At 40.5% G+C, this 25,081-nt stretch overlaps 1 protein-coding gene across 5 annotated transcripts in view; it reads left to right on the top strand.

Annotated features, from left to right (window-relative positions):
- Positions 1-297: 297 nt before the first annotated feature.
- The window catches only part of slc12a2 (solute carrier family 12 member 2), a 73,700-nt gene continuing 48,916 nt past the window's right edge, over positions 298-25,081 (top strand). For all 5 annotated transcript variants that reach the window (XM_053644544.1, XM_053644542.1, XM_053644540.1 and 2 more), the window contains exon 1: positions 298-1,822. In XM_053644544.1, the coding sequence (XP_053500519.1) occupies positions 1,274-1,822 (549 nt within the window). In that variant the 5' untranslated portion in view covers positions 298-1,273. The remainder of the gene's footprint in view (positions 1,823-25,081) is intronic.

Here is a 25,081-nt window from a genome sequence, read left to right as displayed (position 1 = left end):
AATGTACTGAATATGCATGATGTCATATGATGATGTCCCATCTACAGTATGTTGTATTCCCACCTCACACCCATTGTTCCTGGGATAGGCTTCAGATCCACTGCAACCCTGACCAGTATCAAGCGGTTACTGAAGATGAATTAATGAACTAATATTGTACTTTATTTGTTTATATTATTGGATTATTTCAATGAAGTCTATACGTAGGTCTTTTAGGGAGTGCTTCCACAGCATTAAGCGCATGAAATACAGTAGCACAATGCTCAACAGTTCTGAGCATTCAACTTTATCTAAGGCGTGTGGTTAAGTATGCAAATATGAAGCTCTTCCACTGACATAAAGTTGGTTGGACGTTTGATATTCGCGGATATTCGGAAATTAAGGGACCGTCTCTAAAGTTACATACGACATTGGTATACACGTTTCTAACTCCAGTAGCATTTGAAGGGAATGACTTACAGTCATATATCGAACAGTCGATTATCGAATGTCCAACGTCAAACCAACTTTATTCCAGCAGCACTTCCTTCCTTCACTGGTTGCTTTCGACATGTTTCTCTTCTGGCACTTTGTTAAACTGGTCTGTAAATTAGACATCGGGTTTAGCACAATGATCACCATCAAGTGACCGAAAAAGGACAGAAATATCTACAAGTCAAGAGTACTTGAACCCTCCAGTCATTCGCTGGACTCTTGAGCTTCACACTGCTGTAGTCTCCACCCTGAACACGCTTCGCTCTCCGTATTGTGGTGCCTGAAATCTCGCGAGATTTCCTCTCATCACGGGTTGGCTCGTGCCCCTGAAGCGATGCCCTACTGCAGTGTGTGTGTGTATAGCAGCGAAAGAGGCGCTGAAACGAGAGGAGGAGTTGCGGCAAGGTCGTTACAGCATCACGCGCAAACTAGCTAGCTATCTATCATCACCACGAGCCAAGCTTATAACGGACCTCATCCCGCATCTCAGTACAGACACAACAGTCTCCTCAAGACTCGAGCTTCACTAATCACGACCTGAAAGCCGATGCCTCGCGCCAAGACTCGTGTGGTCGGTAATCTTCATTTGCATGCGCGTGTGTGAAGTCGCAGACGCCCTAAGTGAGTGACTCCGTGAGCGGAAACTAGACGAGTCTTTTCCGTTCAGTCGTTAGGTTAGTAGCGTGCGGGAGTGTATATCGCTGACGCTGCGTCCTCGGTGAGAAGAGCGTGGCATCACCGCATTTCGCCGGGCCCACAGTATAGTCTGAGCAGCCAGCTCACGCGTTCCCGGTTGGCCATGTCTGCGCTTTCCAGATCATCTCCAGTGCCGGAAGCAGGAGACGGACTTCTCCGTCCAGCCCCACAGCAGGAGACGGACTTCTTGGGCTTGAACGGCGGCAAAGGACCATCCGGTCCGACTCCGAGTCAGAGTCGCTTTCAGGTCGATCTGGTGGCCGAGGCGGGGGGCAGCGATCACACCAGCGCGTCCTCCCCGCCCGCGGAGGATGAGAACACGGGCAAGCTGCGCGCTGATGAGGAGGCGAAGGGCCGCTTCCGCGTGGTGAACTTCGCAGACGCCAGCGGGGCCCCGAGTCCAGACGAGGCGCCTGGTGACGGCCTGCAGAACGGCGACACGGCGCTGAGCGAGGGCAGCGTGCACTCCTCCACCGGCGGCCAGCAGCACTACCACTACGACACGCACACCAACACCTACTACCTGCGCACATTCGGCCACAACACCATCGACGCCGTGCCCAAGATCGACTTCTACCGACACACTGCAGCACCACTGGGCGAGAAGCTGATCAGACCCACCCTGTCTGAACTGCACGATGAGCTGGACAAGGTAAGATCAGGAGATGGGGAACTGTGACCTCAGAGTAGCTATGAGCCGACCTTGTAAGTGTGGTCCTCAGCTGCAGGGATGCCAGATTGGGTTGCACGGACCTTTTATAACTTGGCCTTGAATGAAATATATCTAATCTGCATTGTAGTGCGACCAATCTGGCAACCTTTTCTTGGTTTATCTGAATAGATTCATACGTTAAGGCCAAAAGTTTGTGGACACCTGACCATCACTCTCATGTGGTTCTTCCCCAGAAAGTTTGAAGCACACACTAGTCTAGAATGTCTTCGAATGCTGTAATACTTCTAGAAGAATTTAACTTCAGTCGAACTAAGAGGCCCAAACCTGTTCCAGCATGGAAGTGTCCCTGTGCACAGAGCGAGCTCCATGAAGACATGGTTTGCCAAGGTTGGAGTGAACGTAGTGAAATATAGCAGAGAGCTCTGATCTCATCCCCACTGAACAGCTTTGGGATGAACCGGGATCCTGACCGCGTGCAACTTGCGTCTTTTCATCCAGCATCAGTTTCATCCTGACATCGCTAATGCTCTCGTGGCCGAATGAGCACAAAAATCCCCAAAACTATGCTCCAAATTTCCCAAAAGAGTGGAGGTTCTTATAACAGCAAAGGGAGGACTAAATATGGCCTAGGATGTTCAACAAGCAAATATGGCTGTGATCGTCCGGTGTCCACATACTTTTGGCCATATAGTATAGATTCAGATAGCTTTATTGGCATGAAGTGTAATATTAAAAAACTTTTGCCAAAATATGAATACCTATCCAAAATGGAACAAAAGAAGTAATAATGATGATAGTATTTGTGAAAAGAAAATGATAGAAACAAAAATGCAAATACATGTATGTACACATGACACTGAAAAATAGAAATATAAATATATAGCCTATTTATACACGGCATGTACACATACTTCTGTTTTGCATTTACATCCGTGTTTACATGGGATTAGGGAAGACAGTTGTGTACATGTTTCGCTGACAATTTGAGGAACTTCCCAGTTTCTGGTACTTTCATCTAGACACGAGCAACATTTTCTCTAATTTATATAAAGTGATGTCTATTTTTAGTGTACTGAAAAACAATACGTCTTTGTATTGATTAGATGCAGAATTGGATCCGTGAGAATGGGACTTTGTCCAAGTTCTTCAGTGAAAAAAAAAAGTAGTAATTATTAACCTTTTAAAGTTGTTCCAAGCAATGATCTATCTCCAAGACATCCAGAAGTTTAGACATTATAGACATTAACTCATTATGAAAGACTCTGTTTCATTTGCATAGTTTTAGATGCCATCAAGTGTCCTAGTCCTTCAGTTCAGTTTGGAGCTTCCATCAGGCTGTGTATGTTTTGGCGCCTCTTTTTTTTTTTTCTTTGCAAATTAACTGTCATCTCGTAAAAAAAAAGACGGTGTTTAATACTGTTTTGACAACACATAGCGGCAGGGACTTTATTTGTAACAGAACCACCTACAGCTCTGGCATGCAAAGCATGTGATTGGCTTTCTGAAGCCCCACAAGCAGTTGTGTGTCACAGTAATTAGTTTGCTTACCTTTTACTAGGTGCTGGGATATTTAGAAGTTAAGTAAAGGATGGAAGAAGCTATTTATTTGGCGAATGTGTGTAAGCGCACTGGGTTGAGTGTGAATGATGAAGCACAGGGTATTAGGGTATTAGATGTTCATATACACATCCACTTGTTGCTTTTTACAGCTTGTAGCCCTGCAGACTGAATAGGTATACGGAGAGAACATGTTTCTCTCATCGTTTAAATGTTAGTGCTCCCCTTGTTTAGGTTTTAGTTTGGTAAGAATGCCAGTTAGGGATTTTAGACTGGTGAATGTTATTGGAAGGTTTCAGTGATGACAGAAAGTCGTGCGATGTTGACATTCCAGCTGAAGTTTTGTTTTGTGGTTGAGGCGAGGAAGAATAATTCTGAATGTCTGTCTGCATATCTTTCTGACTTTCTTTTTTCCCCTTTCTTAGTGTTTCTTGCTTCGAGACCTCTCCTGTCCTCACTTTTCTCTCATTTTGCCTCCTCTTCTCTTCTCTTCTCTCCTCATTAACTCTCCTGCCACTGAGATGATACAATCTCAGGACTGGTGCAGTAAAAACTGAAATCCATACTGTGTCCTAAGTGCATAATGCTTCGCATATGGGTGTGAAATCTCTTTGGCGTGAATGTTCGTTGGCGTTTTGGAGGCCGTAACTCGCCTGTGCCTGATGAGCATACTATGCTGTCATCACGTGCAACATAATGAACACAAAATAGGGCACACGTGGGTGTGAATGACCAGTCAATACTGCCCTAGTATCGTGGGCTTGCTCTCTCTTTCGATCATTATGACTCTGGATTGACCGTCCTTCACTTTTTCAGTACCTTAGGACAAGGCCGTCATAGTTTTTGTGCCTTTTTTTTTTGTCCTCCAAAAAGTGTCACAGCTGTCATTAACCTGATACATGACCCTGTAACGGCACGTGTTTTGAAATTACACACATTGCTTTTAATAATTATTTATTAGATATTTTTTTGGAATCTTGCCAAACCTTTTCTGGTTAATGAAACGGTCTGATTAATAAATGCGTGCTTGTTTAGGCCGCATCCATGTTCTGTACAATATACTGTCATTTCATGTTGTCACAAGTTCCCAGACTGTTAGGCATCTTTTTCATCACATCCTGCTGGGTTGTAGTCACAGTTCAGCTCTAATTTGTCACCAATCCCTCCTCCCTATCAAAAAAACTCCCCAAAAAACAAATGATTTCATCTCCAGGGGCTTTACATGCCTAGATCCTTCTAAGTCATTTGGCCAGTGTCAGTTCTGCTCAAAGGCGCTTGATCACTTGTTACATAAGCTCGCTGCTTGAATTTACATTATGAATGTAAGCCCCCCCCCCCCTTTTTTTTTTTTAATAGAACCATATTTTCCTACTGTACTCACTGGCCGGATGTTACCGTGCTACAAATCCATGACGCAATGGAAGTTCTTCTTGCCCCGAGTGGATATTAAACAGAGATCAATGCGTATGCCAATACAATTAGGTATAGCCTGTTAACTGGGACTGACTGTCACTTGTCATTAATGTTTACCTGCTCATGGCTTCACATAGTAATGGTGTGATGTTATAATGGCACGTTATCATGTTTTTGCAGAGGACTATGTGCATTTATATGCTCGGTGTGTGACAGCAGGATGCTGGTGATGCCTCGGTGTGTGTAGGAACTGCGTGAGGTGCTGCATGATATTGACCAGCCAGAGGGAAACCCTGACAGAGCAGCTTTTATTCAGTGCGGTGTGGCCGAGCAGAAGCAAATTGTGCTGAAATATTGATGCCTTCTCTGCCGTCACTGCTGAGAGAGAAGACAGCTGGTTTTTTATTAATTTTTTTAAATATTTTTTTTTTAAATAAATGTCATGAGCACAGAGTGGATTTATGAAGTTGCTGAGGCTCTTGAACAAGGCCCGTACATAATCAGAAATGATTACAGTGTAAATTAAAATGAAAATCCTGCAGCACTTGCTGATCGCTTTTTTTAACACAGAGGTATGTACATCTACATTGCATGCACTGAGTGTTGCAAGTCATTGTATAGGTTTTATGGGCCTGGTAGTAAGTGGACAATTAGCTGCTCAGTTGTTTTCCCGGCTCTCTCCATTGCTGCATCGTCGACTCATGCTAAATACCTCATAAAGCAAATGTTGCTCCACATATGGAGTCGAGTCTGATGTTACAGACTAAACTTAATGATCGCAGACCTTCAGCAGTAAACGGTAAACCTGTTTGTACTTGACCATACTTTGGTGGAGTTTGTATAGATACATGAATTATTCATGAATGCTATGCATTATATTAATCATTGTTTCATTGTTTAATCATTGTTTTTTCTAAATTCCTCATAGCAGTTTATTAAAGCGAGGAGAAATTCTTCTGTTTTAGGAAGATTAGTGCAACTCCAACTGCACTACTCATAATGGCTGAAGTGTGATCTGGTTGATTGTAGAATCATTTTTCTAGGATGACAGAAAAGCTTTTCAGAATCACGGACATACAGGGATACGGAAATGCCAACGAAACCAAGCAGAATAAAGTTTGACACACATAACTCTCCTGCTATACACACGCACAAGATGTTGCCTCACCGTTAAACATATCAATGGCAATTAAAGATGCCAGGCTCGAATAATAGCTTTTATGTATGAGAACCAAATCTCGTAGCCGAAACCTTGGGCAATGATTTCCTTTTTGTCGAAGGCGCAAACTGCTACGTTAGAAACGTTTGTTAGGAGAGGATGATGATCATCTACACATGTGTTTCTCCGGCTGTATTAATGTTCTTAAGTAGTGTAACTGGCCCTTACGCTATATGCCACTACTTAATTACCACCAAGTCACCCCCCCCAAAACACGGGCCACTTTAGGCCACGCCCACTTTGATCCGGATAGATCTGGAAATTGTGTTTTCATTTTAAAATGCTCTCCGTCCACGCTGACGTTTTCCAAAAATTGCTTGTCCCCACAGACACGTCTGAAAAATGCATACATCCCTATACTGCACATGCGTAAAAACGTAAGAAGCTTTGGCCTGCGTCATTTCCGTCAGGCGTTTATTTAAAAGTGAATCTCAAGGTTGTCTAAAGTGACAAAATCTTTAGCAACGCTGTCAGACTGGATAGCAGGCACAACAACTGCAGTACAACATTGCCCACCGTCTTGTTTGTTTCGAGTCGAACGGGTCCAGAGACTGTGTCACATGACTAAAAATACGGCATCGTTTTTGAATACCTCCGTTTTCTCAGTCCACACTACAACGTGAAAACTGTGTTTGCAAATTTATCTACTTGGGAGAGCGTTTTCAAAAAGCTATGTTTTCGCCGGACAAAAACTCTGTTTCGGTGTGTACAGAAAGCCAAACCTTGGAGAGAAAGATCCGTTTTCAAATCCAGATTAAAACACCGTCTCGGTGTGTACACAAGGCCAAACCTTGGAAAAAAAGATTTTTACTTTTACTCGAACGGGCTATCTAGTAAATTTATAATTTGTCCACCCATGAGATCCATTCTAAAGAATGTAAAATTAACTCAGTAGAATAATCAGTTTACAAATTTACTACACAAGTGTACCCATTACCCTTATTACACAGGGAAAAATAAGCTAAATCGATGGCTTGTCCTGATAGTAACCCAGAATGCTCCACGCTTGGAACATAATGATTTCAGCTGTGGTTGAGATTAGTGTAAGATTTAATTGACCCTCTGGGTTGTTGGACTCGACATGGGGTGAACTCCAAATATCAGATGTAAAACTGAGTGTGCCGATGTCTTGTAGCATGCTGTTAATGTGTGTTTATATTGTTCAGTAAAATTCCGGTAGAGCAGAGTGTTCCAGTAGATTACTCGTCCACTGACTGTGTCATGGCTCGAAATAGGCCAGAAGTCTTCCCCAGCTCACAGTCTCCGGCTGTCTAGGCCTATGAGTCCATTAGTTTAGTGGTCATACACTATATTTGGCGTTCTTGCTATTTTGTGTTGCTTGCTAAACACCATACCTTTATGTTCAATGTTCCTTTAGGTGTTGAATTCTCAGATGTCTGGGGTTTGTGGTGTTAACATGTTGTACACAGCAAATTTTCCACCATTTGAAGATTGCTACAACGGAGAACATGTTCCTGTGTTCTGATAGTGTCAGAGATTTGGCCCACATTTGGTAAAGATGGACACTGTGAATGAGTCTCTTCAAAAGAAAATAATCTGCATTTCAGCAGCTTGTATGTCTGCCCTTTTCTGTGTAGATTTCTATGTTCCAGGGGAAAAATTACGGTGGCCCATAAGTGCAAAATAATTTCAGAATTTAAACGCATCAGCTTATTCAGAAATGCAACGGCAAGGCTAAATTCAGAAACACATCAACATGTACTCTAAATGCTAAGGATCGGTTAGGGTTAGGTTCTTATTGGATAGGTTAGGGTTAGGTTCTTATTGGATGGGTTAGGGTTAGGTGCTTATTGTATGAGTTAGGGTTAGGTTCTTATTGAACATCACATGCTTGCTGCTGATTAGACTTCACATGGGAAAAGAATTGCCCATCTTCAGTCTGTTATTCTGTTAGCCTAGCGAAAATGATATAATGTGAAGGTACTTGTGTTTTTATTATAGTGAGGACTCATCCTTCCTTCTCGACAACCCGGCTTCCTTTAGCTTTTCCGCTTTTCAGTGTTTGCGCGCTCGTATTAATGCAGTGCAAAGCTGAAAGTGTGTCCAAAAAATATAATGCCCTTGATTTAAAAATAAGCATGAGTAAAAGCATCAGTAGATCCATCTCATGTTTTCTCCTACTGTAAACATCCTGCAGCTTTCCTTTATCCCGCAGTCTCTCAGACTGACCCGTGCTGTAGCCAATCAGTAACAAGCATCTGATGTTCAATAAAGACCCATCCTTTCCATTTTGACTTGATATTGACGCCTTTCTGGATCTTCTGGTGCGTTTTTGTAAAACGCGGCTGATTGTACGCTTTATGCCTTTTTTTCCTTTTCGACCTGGTTTTCTGGTCATGGTGCATAGGTGATATCTGAACTTCATTGGATTTCACAGATGACTTCCTTCTACTGAAAAGAATGACATCATGTGAAACTCGACTCTACTGCATGGCCACACATGCACGCACACACACACACACACGTATACGTGACCAGGTGGGTCATACACTGCTGAATGGGGAAGGGATAGATGGACCCTTCCTTTTTTTTTCTCTCTACCTATTATAGTTCAGTATCAAAGGGCACATGACACACTGCTGGTACTGGAGTCTGACTACCAGCTGTAAAGGTTGTATTGTGCTGTGGAGGGTTCTCAAGAGTAGAACATTAGCGAACATAAGACGGGTTTTTGTACATTTAAGCGATCTTTTAAGCTGTGTTATTTTACATGTATATGTTTATGCCATTTGGCAGACACAGATCATACATTTGTGCTAGCAAAGACTGTACAAAGAGTTTATTTTTGCGTTTATAAACATATTAACTATCCATATGTGGGGAAAAACATGAGTACCACAAAAGAAATAGACTATCCTTTAATGGTGCTCGCATTTAGTTGACTAAACAAACCGTCCTTACTTTCATTTTAACTACATCTATTCAATTACAAATAATTTGCTGATGATAACACTACACAAAGGATGAGTGTCTGATAATGAAACTCGTATTTCCTTTCTCTGGAGGAAGGGAAGACCGCTAATGTTACTATCTACATGGCACGGCAAGTTTCAGAGGCATGATAGCAGTGATGAAGAAAAAACCTCACTAGGTACGTTTATTCTCCCAAGTGCAGTTTCTACATATCTACTTTGGCTCGGTTTTATTTTATGTAGGGATTTTAAGAGGGGAATCCAGGTATAGATTGTGATCACTCATGAGATGAAATGGGCTAAACGTGTTGAAATGTTAAGTATGGAGTGCCAGGATGTGCACAGGACAATATTTGTGATTCCAGCAGCAGTTCTTTGCTATAAGTCTACAGTGTCCAGGTGAGATCTGCCAAGCTAAACTAGGCAGAAACAGATTTTGGGATGTGCAGACCATTAGGGCATCCACATGGGACCATCCACAGCAGGAGAAGATGAGTCACAAGTGCAGAAGCTCCAAGCAGATTTAGAGCATCAGAATAAATCAGGCAGATTTATATGGCGAGAGGAGCTACAACAGTAGAAGTGTTGCACTTGCAGCCAAGCTGTACTGATTATCTCCGTATCTCATTCACTACATCTGGCAGGTTTCACTTCTGCACTGTTATTTTGGGGAGTGCAGCTGATAGATTACTTACTAGTCACTGCTCAGTGCTCACAATCACTGCTCTAGTTAAGAAAATCCTTATTTATGCTGTACTGTTTCTATTTCTAATGATTTTACCTGCTAGTTTGTCTGCTTTAGAGGGGTTATGTAAGATTTTGTTTGCCCAAAGGTGCTCAAAACAGTTTTTATTCAGTTTAGATGCAAAACTTATGATGACGAGGACCTCTCATGTGAGAGAGACTGGAAGTAAAACATCGATCAGCCGTAACATTAAAACCACCTGCCTGATATTGTGTAAGCCCCCCTTGTGCCACCGAAACAGCTCTGACACATCGAGGCATGGACTCCACAAGACCTCTGAAGGTGTGCTGTGGTATCTGGCACCAATACGTGAGCAGCAGATCCTTTAAATCCTATACGTTGTGAGGTGGGGCCTCCATGGATCGGACTTGTTTGTCCAGCACATCCCAGAGATGCTCGATCGAAATCTTTCTATCGCAGCCAGCATGAACTTTTTCAGTAATTTGTGCTACGGTAGCTCTTCTGTGGGATATGACCAGACAGGCTAGCCTTCACTCTCCACGTGCGTCAGTGAGCTTTGGGCGCCCATGATCCTGTCGCTGGTTCACTGGTTATTCTTCCTTGGACCACTTTTGGTAGGCACTAACCACCCCACAAGACCTCCCGTTTTAGAGATGCCCTGACCCAGTCGTCTAGCCATCACAATTTGGCCCTCGTCATAGTCGCTCAGATCTTTATGCCCGTGTTTCCTGCTTCCAACACAACAACTTTGAGAACTGACTGTTCACTTGCTGCCTAATATATCCCACACCTCCACAGGTGTAACACATTGTAACGGCATAATCAATGTTGTTTACGTCACCTGTCAGTGGTTTTAATGTCATGGCTGATCAGAAAGAAAATGGAAGAAAAAACTGATGGTGGTAGCTGAGTGCTTAAGACGTTGGACTACTGAACCGAAGGTTGTGAGTTCAAATCCCAGCACCACTAAGCTGTCACTGCTGGGCCCTTGAGCAAGGCCCTTAACCCTCAACTGCTCAGATGTTTAAATGAGAGAAATGTAAGTCGCTCTGGATAAGGGCGTCTGCCAAATGCCGTAAATGTAAGTGGATAAAAATAACATGTTTTTGGATGTATGCTTGTGCATATTCTAGAAATGATATCAGTTATGTTTTCTTTACTGGCAACAATGCTGAAACCTTGAGTATCAACTGATGCCAATCCTGATGATTTGTCGCTTTATTTAAAACTACTGATCTTTTAAAATATGTGATTTTTAACTGAAGCACTTTACTTAAGATTGAAAATGGCATTTAAATTCTTGCATTGCTTATGTCATTCAGAACACATTAATCTGTTTGTTTGTGTATTATTATTATTATTATTATTATTATTATTATTATAGCGTGTACTCAATTATACCTTGTAAATTATAGGCAGATCAATATTTTATTGTGATTTTTAATTTCTTTCTCTTTTGCATGAACGTTTGAGTACACATTATTATCCCTGGCAGTTGTTTGTCCATCCGTCACTGACAGAGCTGCGTGTACCAGGTGTGCTTTTAAAGAACAGGCCAGATGGAAAGGGAGGAGGTTTTAAAAAAAAAAAAAAAAAAAAAAAAAAAAGAAAAGAAAAAAAACAGACTCTGGTTTCCTAGCACCCGGTGCTCCATGTCTCCATAGCGATGCCAGTCTCTTGGGCAGATGAGAGGAAAGCAGTGTACAGTGGGCAGAACACAAGTCTCCAGCGGCCAAGCCGAATAAAGGTGGCGTGACGTGATGACCCATCGATCGTTGGGGATTTTGTTTGAGGTTACTTCACACACAGGGGTTGAGGTTAAACGTCGTGTAGCTGCTTTTGAGTTACTCTGAATGGTTTAGTGTTTTCCATTTGAGAAACTTTTTAAAGCATGCATACGAGCAGGTGTAGGTTTTTGCTGCTGTAGTCTCACTGCAGCCGAGAAACAGATGGTCCGTTGTGCTTTTGTGTAGCTCAGTTTGAGACTCTACCCCAAACAGTGGGATATCTCTGATTGAAAGCACAATGATTGAAGAAGTCAGCAATATGACCCCTGATGTCTGAATGTCAACATCCAGACAGCTGGAGCTGGAATCTAATTTTAGGATATCATTTTAGGAACAGCAGGACGACTTTGAATGCCTCGTAATCCTGTAACGATCAGAGATTTAACACCGGATCCTAAAAATGATCTAATAATCAGAATCCAGAAGCCGAGCGTTAAATGTCGGCTCACGGCGCTGATGAGGAGTTCATGTGGCTGTATGTGACGTGTGAGGCAGCTGATTGTTGGCGCTTGAAGCTTGCGGTACGACAGCTGTCTGTCTCGGTGTCTGGAGTGACGCATGGCGTCTGCTGCCTGTCACTTTTGCTTTAGATCAGGAGCAGCGGGCGCAATCGCTGCTCACGTCTACAGAATGTGAGCGTTGCTGTTTAAAGAAAAAAATCCATGCTGAACAAGTTGGATGTTAATTTTTGTAATGAACATGTGATCTTAAATGGCATGCCAGATTTATTTTGTAATGCAATTCTGAGTTGACTTTTATAGTTTAAATTTCTTCGGTGTTGCTCTGTTTCCTGTATTACCCACTCTGCTGTTCGACCGCCTGCTGATAGTGAGACAGTGCGATTTATGCTGCATTCGAACTTGGAATCGTCGTTTTCAACGTCCGTGCGTTCAGGCTACAAAGTGGGAACTCCATGAACGCCTCCATGTTCAAATTTTTTTTCCAGGTCGGAAATTCCGAGTTAAAACCTTTTTTTAATCGAATGCATCGTTAACCCTTGCTTCATTTCTACCTAAAGAGAGCGATGCAGCAGTGCTTTAATCCTCTTCCCCGCTTTCTCACCTCCTCATCTGCACACTCTGCTCAAACAGATAAGCTTCCGAAGTTTTAACGTTCCTGCTAATACCGCCGTCCTCAATCAACACATTATTCTTGTCTAAAGGTCGACTGATTTATCGGTTTTGCCGATTAATCGGTACCAATAATCAATTGCTGGAACTATCGGTTATCCGCAGAAATCCACACCGATAGTTTTCCCGTTTGCCTAAGTTGCGGGAACGGCTAAGAACGGTCCGCTGTCATTATATGATACGAGAGCGGGCCTCTAGAGATTAAATAAAAAGTATCACTGACAAATTTTGTTGTGTTATTTGAAGTGGGGTTTTTTTTGTTTATTTTGGCAGTCTCTATTTTTATTTGTTATTTGCAGTGTTACTTTTTGGTTCAGTTTGGATGTACATCTTTTTCTTTACTTTAATATTTATTCATGGTTAATTTTATACATATATATTTCCTTTAAAAAAAAGTACAGTACATTTCCATGGTATAGTCAGTACTGTTTATTTTTGTAATAAAGTTTACTTTGAGCGTTATGTTTTCATTCAGTATCGGTCAGTTTTACAAAGTACCGGTTGATTAACTGGTAATCGGCAGGTACTGCCCAACTTGGTTATCAGCATCGGTAAAATCCACTCTCGGTCGACCTCTATACTGGTCATCTTGTAGATTGCTAACTAGCTGAGCTAACAGCAATACCTGTCCGTTATCACTTCTGTTAGAGATTGTTTAATTGTTTATTTTATTTTATTATGCGTCATTGTAACTGTGCTATCATTGACATCAGAGCAGCTTACAACCACTAACTTCTCACATGAATAAGGAAAATACAACACCTACCAACCAATTACCACAGGTTACCAAGCAACCTATCAACCAATTACCACAGGTTACCAAGCAACCTACCAACCAATTACCACAGGTTACCAAGCAACCTACCAACCAATTGCCACAGGTTACCAAGCAACCTACCAACCAATTACCACAGGTTACCAAGCAACCTACCAACCAATTACCACAGGTTACCAAGCAACCTACCAACCACGTAACACCAGAATCCCTAAGCACATCACAAATATTTCAGTATAAACATAATTTTAGGGTGGCCTTATGTACTTTTGAATGTGATCTTCTCCACCCTGCATGTTTCATGTTAATGATTTTAATAGGCTTACATTGTTGGCTCCACAGCAATTGTTTTTCTTTCTTAATCTGTTTACTGCATTGCATGAATATTTTGTTAAGATTATGGCTCTATGCATGGTAGGTTGTTATTGTTGTGTTGAATTCCACAGGAGTAGTGAAGTCTTCCAGAGGTGAAAAAAGTCATACACGTTATCATAAAAGGAAGCAAGACTATAATCAGTATAGGCTTGTAAGGTTTTATCTCTTTAATGCTAATGTTTCCTGAGTAAATACTGACTGCCGCAGAATGGTTAGTGTGTGAGCCATTGAGCTCGGGCAACTCAGGAAAGGGCCTGTAAACGAAGCTGATCATAGCCCCACTCCACATGCTTCAGTGTTTATCTTTCCTCACACCCCCACCCACCCACCCCCCACCCTCCAGGCTCATCTCGCCTTTACGAGAGTCAGAAGCAGGAAGGCAGCTGGACACAGGCCTCCTCTCACGCCTGCCATGTTTTGAGTGAGATTGAGATCACTGCCAGCTGAAGCTGGTATAATGTAAATACTCTGGTGTTATAAAGGGTACTTTTTGAAGACGGATTCTCATGCTGAACCGTTTCCTAATTCCTTTCTTGTACAGTGAAACGATTCAGATTCTGCAGTCGAATAAAAAGATAAGTTTGAAAAAAAGAAAGTAATGACAATAAGCGTCATTTATTAATCTTTTAGTAAACCTGTTTTAGAAAACCAGATTGTTCACTAAATCTAAATAAATGTGATTTTAAACCTGTCGGTGTAATATGTATAAAAGTTTGTAGTAACTCATGCCGGTTATACAACTTCAACAGTAAAAATGAGAAGGTGTTATATATTTTCCATAATCCTGCACAGAGACTGTATAGACGTGTGAGGTACAGTATTTTTGCTTCATTGTGCAAGATGTAATGCAAAATTGGTGCAAGATAACTATGGCATAAAACAGTCCATACAGAATTTCGTAGTATTTATTTATTTATTTATTTATTTATTTATTTTGTGATTGTTGCGGCTAAATATGCTCGAGTTTGCCGCAGCTTTATTTCAAACTTTGCGATGCGACTTGTCGAGTTTTTTGCAGGAAACTACTTGAATTATCGAAATCGTGATTACACGAAATTGTTTTGCACGGTCTTTCGATGTTTGTTGGTAAATGAGACCTTTTAGCTGTACTCATGTTTGAGGGCTTTGACTGAATGCCCATTGTGATGTCACATGACGCGTCTCGGCCCAAATCTGCGGAAAATCTTCAGAATTTAGAAAAAATTGCAAGCTGCTCCGAATATTGTGGAGTTTGCTTGATTTCTCGTTAATTTCTATAATCGCAAAATCCTGGAGGGACTGATCAAAATAAAAACACAGTAAATGAACTCTTGGTCATATTTAGGTAAGGTGTTTACTTTTGCTGTACTTTTATTCTTTTAAATCGTCACTCATATTTATGTCTTAAACATAATTTAGACTTATTTCCTTATGTAATAAAATATAGTAATTTTTACTTTTCTGTATGTTTCTACAACAGTGTCCCATCATATCTGTATAAAGTCTTATCAGCTACTTTAAAATCTTAGGGAGGTACTTCCTTGAAACTTGAGGCATGTACAATCCAAGCTGAGCACAAAAACAGTCTGTGACCTTGATAAGAGCTCGGTTGCTGTTGGTTGGTGCTGGCTGTGGTCATATGTTTGATTAGGAGTTCTGTCAGATGATAATAATAATAATGATGCTTTTCTTACTAGAAGGAAACAAGGTAGCATGTGCTGCCCATTATTTAAGAACGTCTGGTAGTTATTTGAACCCAGTTCAAGCTGAGAGCTTGTTTGAGACCGTGTCTGCTGAAAGGCAGCACTTTATCAATTCCTCCCCTCATTCAGCTCTTGGAAAGGAACTCGTCTGATCTGTTCAGTTTGAGCCCAAATCAACAGCCTCATGTTACCGAGCGTTTCTTTTGGCATTTGAATCGTTTTGAGTTAGGGGTTTGATCATGGCTCTGTAGCCAGTGATGAGTGAATTTGCAGTAACAATCAGAGGCTTTGTTGCTTTGAGAAGAAGCCAGATTATCTGTAAGAGACGTGAGCTCTTATTACGTGATGTTTCTTTTTTTTAAATATTCATTCTTTCATGCTTTTTGAATTGTACTAGCCATATGCTTCAATTTATTTATTATCCTAAATAGAAATGCTGTATATTCCAAATGTTAAAAAAAAAAAAAAAAAAAATTCTTATTTTATACTTTTAAAAGTGCAGCTTAAAGCTGGACCTATTTGTATACTGTCACAGAATTGTCCAGAGTCGTCAATGTTTTAATACAGATAGCACCCCACCACACTGCCTTTTACAGTGCTATAGACATTCACAGCGTGTCAGGTGATTGTTGTTAACAATGATTCTTTCAAAACGTAAACACACTTTCCACAAATAGTCTGGTCGCACGCATGAATGTGTGTTTACATGTGTGCGTCTGCTGCCCTTTTGTTTGCAGTGACCTCAGTGACTGGCCCGATGCTCTCTGTCTTAATTCGTTCACGCTGGATTGTGCTAGCAGCCGTGGGCGAGGCCTGAGAGGTTAGACAGAGGTTTCAGCGCTTTGTGTGTGTGTGTGGGGTCTGTAGCCAGCTGGGTTACTGCTTTGGATTTGTGGTTCCGGCTCGTCACAGCCATATGATGCTGTTTTCCCAGTCTTGCTGGTCGAACCACATTTGCCAGAGTTCAGTACCATGTGAGAATAGCGTTCTACAGGTTTTGGCATTCTTTTTAGTTTTGCTTGTTTACTCTCAGGTAGTTAACCTGTTCACAATCAGTACGTTTAAATGGACAACAATAATCCGATATTCACCCGATTAAGACGATACTTTGATTAAGAAACTAGCATGTAAACAGCGATTATTGCTTACCTTAATCCGAATAAAGTCATACTTGAAGTAAACACAAATGGAATTAAGACGTGTGGAGTATTCCTGTTTTAGTCAGATTATCGTAGTGCATTACAGACATGTACACACCTTAATCACACTATTAACGTCGTGTGGGAGTTTTCACCGCATTTTGTGTCAGGACATGTACACACATGGCAGTGCTCAACCGTTTGACGGCAAACAAGAGAGCACGGCTGCGTCCGAAACCGCGTACTTACCTACTATATAGTAGGAAAAATACGTGTAGGTAAGTGCGCGGTTTCAGACGCAGCCCGTGGCTTCAAGCAGTTGTCTATTTGCATGTACAGCGTGACAAATAATTAACTGCACTTGAAGCTTTAGTAAAATTAAAAATAAAAACAGCCAAAACTGTATACGGTACCATAACGAAGACCAACTGTATGTTAATACGTGAAATTCTGGAGGGAACGTCGGACGGTGTGGCGTGGGGACGTAATGACGTGTGCCATTAATCGCTCTATGTTCTATAACATGTAAAACAGGAACATGAAAAGAATATCCTAAAAGCAACTCATGTAAACACCTTAATCACAATATTGTTTTATTCAGAATAAGGTCAATAAGTAGATTACTGCTGTCCATGTAAACGTAGTCCTTGTAGTAAGTATAATTATACTAGGGATTAACAAATGATGTATTTATTAGCTAGCTGACTGGGCAAGTAAAAACCCTGGTGTTCTACCCATTCGCATGTTATTTTAATAATTGTAATATAATTTTAATATAATAACATTGCCAGCTACTTAATTAATTAAATGCATTAATACAGACAAACTGAATTCCTGGAGAGATGACAACTCTGTTAAACAATGAAAATAATATAGTTACTATAGTAAGTTTGTCAGTGTTTCCACATACCTGCGTGTTCCTGATTCTAAAAAGATCATGTGTCATCCTGACACAACAATGAATTTGCCTAGAGGGAAAAACAAAAACGATCCAGCGTCGCACCTCGGCCGACGTGTGTAGTGCAGCAGGTGGTTGGATTTAAAATGAGTAGTGTGTGTTAATAGATACAGCGTGGAGGTGTGTTCCCACTGTGAAGCTCATAACAAGTGTCCGGTTGTTTTTCTTTTTCTTTTCTTTCTCTAGTTGTTGAAATCTGTTTAGTCCAGGCACCCGGGCTAGTGATTCTTCCACTCCTGATCATATGAAGGAAAGCTCTTGTTTTCAGAGTTGTGAGTAAATGTGCATATCTGTATATTGAGATTACTTCTGCATATAATTAGCAGTGTTTTGGCAAGCACAGTATCCATGACTAGAATTAGCTAGGATCATGCTTTGTTTAGGATTCTGTCCACATACATCACGAGTGCAGGCGATCGCACGTACGATCTGATACGGCTTGTGCTTTAGGACTGGGAGGGGAACCCGATTGTTGTATGAAAATACAGACATAAAAACTTTGCATAAACCTTGCATAAAAACAGTTTCTAATAAACTTTTATTGGACCAAACAGCCTGTATTCAGCCCATCTAGAGCATTTGTACTCAGGAATATTCCACTAACAGGTCGTTAACAGATGTGTGAAGTCTTTTGGCCTTTTTTTTTTTTGTTTTTCTTCTTTTTTTTCAGAGGCGTGTGCTGTGTTGTTAAATAAACATGCGCAGGAAGAAGGTTTGTTTCCGGAGTAAATTGGTGCCACAGATGTCCTCCGCAGATGGAACAAGGAAAATTGCCATGATCGAAGCGATACGGTGAACAGCTCTGCCGTGTTCATGCATAACCCTGGACAGAGTTGTGCCGTTTCATTAATGTGCCCTGATGAAACCCAATCAGAGAGCTGAGGACAGAAGCAGCTGACTTCCAAGAGCGTTCCTGTATCGGGTTATCGTGAACAAAGTGTGTTTCAGGAGGCACTGGCTGCTTGTGCAATACTCGATCCAAATTGCATTTTGCAAACAAAAGCCTCTTTATAAGTTTCGAGGGAGGGACAAATCTCCACCTCTACTTCTCTTCAAGGTGAACTATTCACGTAAGCTTGTATGTTTATGAAAATGCGCTGAGGGGCTTCTGTTCGAGGCTGCTGATGGAGTCTGAGAAAGTGCTCTTTTCCTGTTTAGAAACGAGTCTGACTGTCAGTCTGTTACAGTCAGAAATAAAACTCAACCTGGCAGAGCAGCTTCTACGGCCATCCAAACAGGAATGTGCAATATCTTTCCATAGTGGTGTTTGGAAGTGCATGGGCGAAGATGGTGGAATAAATTGCTCTTGGATTAGATGTGTTGTATCAGGCATGATGAAACATGTCAGAGCAACAAAATCAAAGTTGTCTGTAAGAGCAATGCTTATTATTGGACATCCAGTTTTTTGCTGAAACATGAAATAAAATTTGAGATTTTTGGAGGCTTATGTGAGATTGATTTTTTTCCTTGCTTGTGATTTACCATAAAAAATAATCGAATTAATTCTTCAGAACGGATAGATTAAATACTCCCCCCCCCCCCCCCAATATTTCAGTGGCATCCCTAATAAATATAGTTAACTGATATTAAATACACTTCTCTAATATTCACAGTAATTAACTCTTAACATTCATTAATTAACGCCCCACAAGTGTAGACAAGACCATGTGAGATCGGGGAAAGGGGGCGGGGCTTTCAGGAGGTGTCCGTTAATATTGGAAAGCTCAAAACGTCTGCTCAAATCATTCCAGATGCATGTTTTTATTCAGGTGGACCTGACCTTACACACTAAAGCCCTATTCGGATGGGATTACTTTTCAGGACGTATGGCTGTAAATTGTTTCTACGGATGTCTGTGATTTTTATTTATCCTCAATTCACATGGGATAAGGGATTTCTGTCGTAATAGCTGAGATGGGCGTGTCTTCGTCGTCTACGTGATGATGACCCATCACAGCAGCCCCGTGCGTCGTACGGAATATGGTGCTGCATCTCAGTTTGCACCGACGAAGCAAAAGAAAAGCCGCAACTGGACGAGAGCAGCAGCGATTTTGTTTAGTTTCAGTTTGGGGAGCGCGACATTATCAAATGCTGTTGGTACAAATGGTACATAATTGTTCCGTTTGGGAGGAGATTTTTCAGGAAGTTTGCGATAAATGTCCTTTTTATGGTGATTGGAGTAAATGTAGAGAAGGAATTGACCACCTAAGAGAAATAAAAAAAAATACAGAGCGTGCATTCATACGGGATTAGTTTAACCTGGGGTTATTTTTACATGTTGTTTTTTTATAGAAGGTAAAAAACACCGTAATCTTCACCGGCACAGGAACACGCAATCCGGGGGGAAAATAACCGGCATGACTGAATAGTTTGCAAGGGTTAGAATCACAGAGAAGCTCTTGTAATTATTACATTATCCCACCTCACCATATAAAACTAGTCTTGTCTGAATGGCCCTTAATACCCGTTTTCATACTAGTTTGCTACTTTGCTAGTAAGCTTACTATGGATCGGATAATTAGAAATCTGTGTTCCTCAAGAACTCCTCGTCCACATCCACAGCACTGTTCTGCTTGGTCTGAATTCAGAAGTGCTGTCCCGCTGTAATGGATTTATGAGCCTTTCTGATGTATTACAGAACTTACAAGCCAGTCACAGCCAGGCGGTCATATATATAAACACACGCGCACACACACACACACACTTCTATATACTATTGATGTTTAAAATGACTTTTCTGTTGGATCTTGTAGCTGCGGTTAAAGTAAAACTCGGTCAAGATGGGCATCAAATGGTCATTAGTCAAACTTATTACAACATGTTTACAGGCAGAAAAATCTTTTAACACCCAGCATGTTCGGTACTTAGCTGTATGTTTCCTTGGAGTCTAGATAGCAAGAAATGACCTCTAACCAGATACTTCAGTTCTGATATGTTCTGATTATGTAGCATCTCTACACACATCAGGTGCCTGGTTAGAGTGTGTGAGTGTGTGTGAGGTTTAACTATATTAATTATTTAAAAGATAAACTTCTTCAGCCGTCTTCAGTTACAATTAGTTTTGCATGTTGAGGTGAGGTAATTTACTTATTTCCAGGTTATTTCTAAGAGTTGGTCCTGTCCAAATCTGTCCTTTTTTTTTATTTATTAAAACATACTCACAGTACACAGGTCTGGAAAGATAACACAGCATATTTTACCTTAAAATATAATAAAATGACTAGTTATAAGAACCATGAGGTAAAAAATGTATCCCATCCAAACTGACAAGCTGGTGAAATGAAATGATGTCTTGTAGGGAGAGAGGTTTTGTGCTTTTTCTTCACTCCAGGAAGTGCTAGTTCTTTCCTCTCGTCTCCTGCCGAAACCAAAACAAATCCATGTAATGGTAGAGTTTAACAGCGTTTCTGAAACAGTACAAAATATTTGGACAGGAATCTGACAAGTCCTTTTAATCATGGTCTGTTTTATTGTTCTGGGTTTAATATGAGTTTGTTGGAGTTTAATTGTTCTGACTGCTTTGACCAAAATCTGTCTGGAAAAACAGGTTCGCTTCATTAATCTCACTTTTTACTGTTTGTTTTAGAAAAAAAGAAGGTCTGTAGCAGTGTTAGTTTAGTTTATAAGAGTGTTTAAGCTGATAAAAAAAATTATGTTGGAAAAGTTTGTTTATAATGAAATATATACTGATAAATTATATTATATAACACTATTAAGACTATTTATAAGCCACATGGACAGTAATAGATGACCACGTTATACACACATTGTAAAAACACATGTCTCTAAATGGCATTAATCCTGTCTGAGAGATGCAGCCCAGACAGGAAGTCTCAGCTAAAACTGCATTACTATCAAAAGTAGATTTCTGTTGCAGCAGCTTTGACGTTCGATTGTGGAGTAAAGCTTTTTTTTCTTTCTCTATCCTCTGTAATTGCAGAAAGCTAGAAATTGAAAGCTGGTTTTCTTTTCCTTCTTCCTTTTTTTTCCTTTTGCTTTTACAAATACAAAGCACGAAACTACTTTAAGTTGAAATAAGAGGGAACAGTTTTTTTTTCAGAAGTAAAAAAAAAAACCTTGTAAAAATAATTTTACGAGCAGTATTATTGCTGTTCAAATCCACTGTTAATAACAAGACTTTCTCAATTGTTTTGCAGCCAGGGGCCCCTATAGGAGTAATCCACATAGCTTGTCCGCACAGATTCATTTTATAAATGTTATGAAAGATTATGAATATAGGACTGAATAATAGGCTCAATATTCAAATGTGAGCAACATTTTGTCTATTTTTTAGCGCCATAGAGCTTTTTATTCCTTACCGTTCCACTTACAGAACACATTAAGTCCAAGTTGTCCTGAATTATAATAATAATGATGATGAATCTTTATGGTCATGTATACATTACAGCACAGTGAAATTCTTTTCTTCACATACCCCAGCATGTGAGGAAGCTGGGGCCAGAGCGCAGGGTCAGCGCCCCTGGAGCAGAGAGGGTTAAGGGCCTTGCTCAAGGGCCCAACAGTGGCAGCTTGGCAGTGCTGGGGCTTGAACCCCCGACCTTCCGATCAGTAACCCAGAGCCTTAACCACCAAGCCACTACTGCCCCCATTAATCAAATGCATTACATTGAAATGGCCAGGTACATCTGGGTTGTGATTTACTGCTGTAGTGAAATAAAAAAACGACAACAATGGACGCATGGATATGCTTCACAAACTCATCTATGAGAAACACTGGAGTAAATGAGTTGTTTGTGAAATCGAATCTCTTTAAATGATCTTGTGGGCAAAAATATTTTTTATGCTGTAATCTCATATTTTTTTGTATATGATTAAGTGATTTTTAGCTCAGCATGATCTGCTTGTTAGTCTTTCAGAGGACATGTGCTCTGTCTTTCTGATTTAAATACCACAGCTACACTCGTTACGGTCAGCACTTCCATGTAGTGAACCTTATACCAGTTCCTCATTTCTGTTCACGTACAGGCAAAATGACATGCACCGAGTGTGTTATTTAAAGTCAAGGAATGTGGAGTAGTGATACTGCACACAGCTCGGATCAGACCCAAACCTACTTGTGTTAAATTTCTTCAACCCCAGTTCCAGTTCAGTGAGTTTCGCTCTCATTCATCAGACATGTTGGATTGAGATGCATGTGATCTTGTGGAAGCAGAGCTGCTGGTTCTCAGTTCAGTTCAGGGGACCTGGGACAGACAGACAGACAGACAGACAGACAGACAGCATCATGAAAATTCTTAGTATAGTATATTCTATAGTATAGGAAAAATCCATTAGAAATTCTAAATGTAAACCATACATACACTATATGGCCAAAAGTATGTGGACACTTGACCATCACACCCATATGTGCTTGTTGAACATCAAATTCCAGATTTAGTCTTCATTTGGGAAGGCTTTCCGTTAGATTCTGGAGCGTGGCTGTGGGGATTTTTGCTCCTTCAGCTACACAAGCATTTTTAAGGTCTGGCACTGATGTTATGCGAGGAGACTTGTGGTGCAGTCGGTGTTCCAGTTCATCCCAAAGGTGTTCAGTGGGGTTGAGGTCAGGGCTCTCTGCTGGCTACTCGAGTTCTTCCGCTCCAGCCGTGGCAAACTATATATCCATGGCGCTCGCAATGTGCACAAGAGTATTGTCATGCTGGAACAGGTTTGGGCCTCTTAGTTCTACTGAAGGGAAATTATAATGTTACAGCATACAAAGACGTTCTACACAGTTGTGTGCTTCCAACTTTGTGGCAACAGTGTGAGGAAGAACCACGTGTGTGTAATTCTCAGGTGTCCACAAACATTTGGCATTATATAGTGTATTTTTTGACCATTTAAAAAAAAAAAAAGTTCTAGCACTGTAAAGATTTTATAATCTTTTAAAAAAAATTCTAATAGAAAATTTCTGTCTTCATACAAATAATTGAATAAATCTACATTGCACAGCTAGCATTGGTATTTTTCCATTAGCCTGTAGGCTAAACTATGAGGACGGTAACCCGCACCCTACCTCAGGACGTCAGGATGCTAAGCGTGTATGCGTACTGTACACTGTGTGCTGTGTAATTCGTACATGGATGACCGTTTTCTCTCACCTTTTATCTTACATGACATACGAACGAATAACTCTGGTGACGAGGCCCATGACTGCCTTTTCTCATTTACAGAATGTATTTACTCATTTATATTATGTAGTGCTTAGGCTACACAATATAAATGTTCTCATAAAAAAAAGAAACCTCTCTTGCTCCATTAAATAGCCAGAACATTAGTATAATTGTACACATTAAATAATCTACCTAATAAAAAAAAAAAGTTTGTAAAATAAATCTGCATTGAGTGGGTCTGTGTCTGAGAACTCCTTCATGAAACAATATTCTTTCCATTTATTATCCTTCATCCTGTGTTTTAAATGACAAGCAAGACGATAATGTAAAGATTGGATCCCTTACCATAATTCAGTCGCTTTCACATGTTTGTGGTGCGGAAATGTGTGTGAGGTGATGTTTTCTGCGTTTATCAGCACCTGTCATTTCAAAAGGTATAAGGAAATACAGAGACAGATGGAGAGGGTGAATATCATCAACATGAGTTTAGCAACCAAGTATCCAAGCTGTCAAATACTCACACACAGCCAATTCAATTTATTTGGATAAGAAGGATATCAGCTTTGGTGAAAGTCACATGCTTTTACCATTTTGCTAAAAACAATATGGAAGGTTAGCATTCTGTGTGTTAAGGACAGATATCACGTTTTATTCTCGTATATTAAAAGCCCAAACAGTTGCTGTTTTGGTTCCTTTATATCACCTCTCAATGAAAACAGACAGAAGCGTGCACCGAATACAGCTGTAATGTGGTGTGTGTGATGGCAGTGTGACTTTTTTTACGACCTTAAATGAACCAAGTAGTAAGTAAACTACTTTTAAAGGTAATTGGTAACAGCAAGCATTCCATGTTTTGTGAGGGATTTGTAGGCCACAGTGTTATTTAAACAACTTTGAAGATAAATTCGTGCGTAGACCATAGTAGACGGAAATAAATTCTAATCAGTATTTTGAGAAAAGTCAACAGTCTAATAACCTTAACAAACCTGGCAAGTGCAAACCTACAAGTAGTTTAAGGCAAAAAAAACATGATCATCAGAGAGCAAGAATATAGTTTGAGTCTTTACTACTGAATGAAGGTGGACCTGAAAAACATAAACACTAGAATAAAAATCTTTCACTTTTCAGAGCTGATGTTTAGGATAATAAAAGTCCTAAATAGTATGTCTGTATACAATAATCAATGACTACATTTACATGGACAGCAGTAATCTAATTATTGACCTTATTCTGAATAAGACAATATTGTGATTAAGGTGTTTACATGAGTTGCTTTTAGAATATTCCTTTCATGTTCCTGTTTTACACGTTATAGAAAATAGATCAATTAACGGCACACATCGTTACGTCCCCACGCCACGCCGTCCGACGTTTCTCCAGAATTTCATGCATCAACATACAGTTGATCTTAGATATGGTACCGTATTTTTAATTTTATGACAGCGTCAGAT

Source organism: Ictalurus furcatus, chromosome 16 (genome assembly GCF_023375685.1).
Source record: "Ictalurus furcatus strain D&B chromosome 16, Billie_1.0, whole genome shotgun sequence".
Classification (NCBI taxonomy): Eukaryota; Metazoa; Chordata; class Actinopteri; order Siluriformes; family Ictaluridae; genus Ictalurus; species Ictalurus furcatus.
Note: the sequence above shows the minus strand (reverse complement) of the source record. Positions and strands in the feature narration are given on the sequence as shown.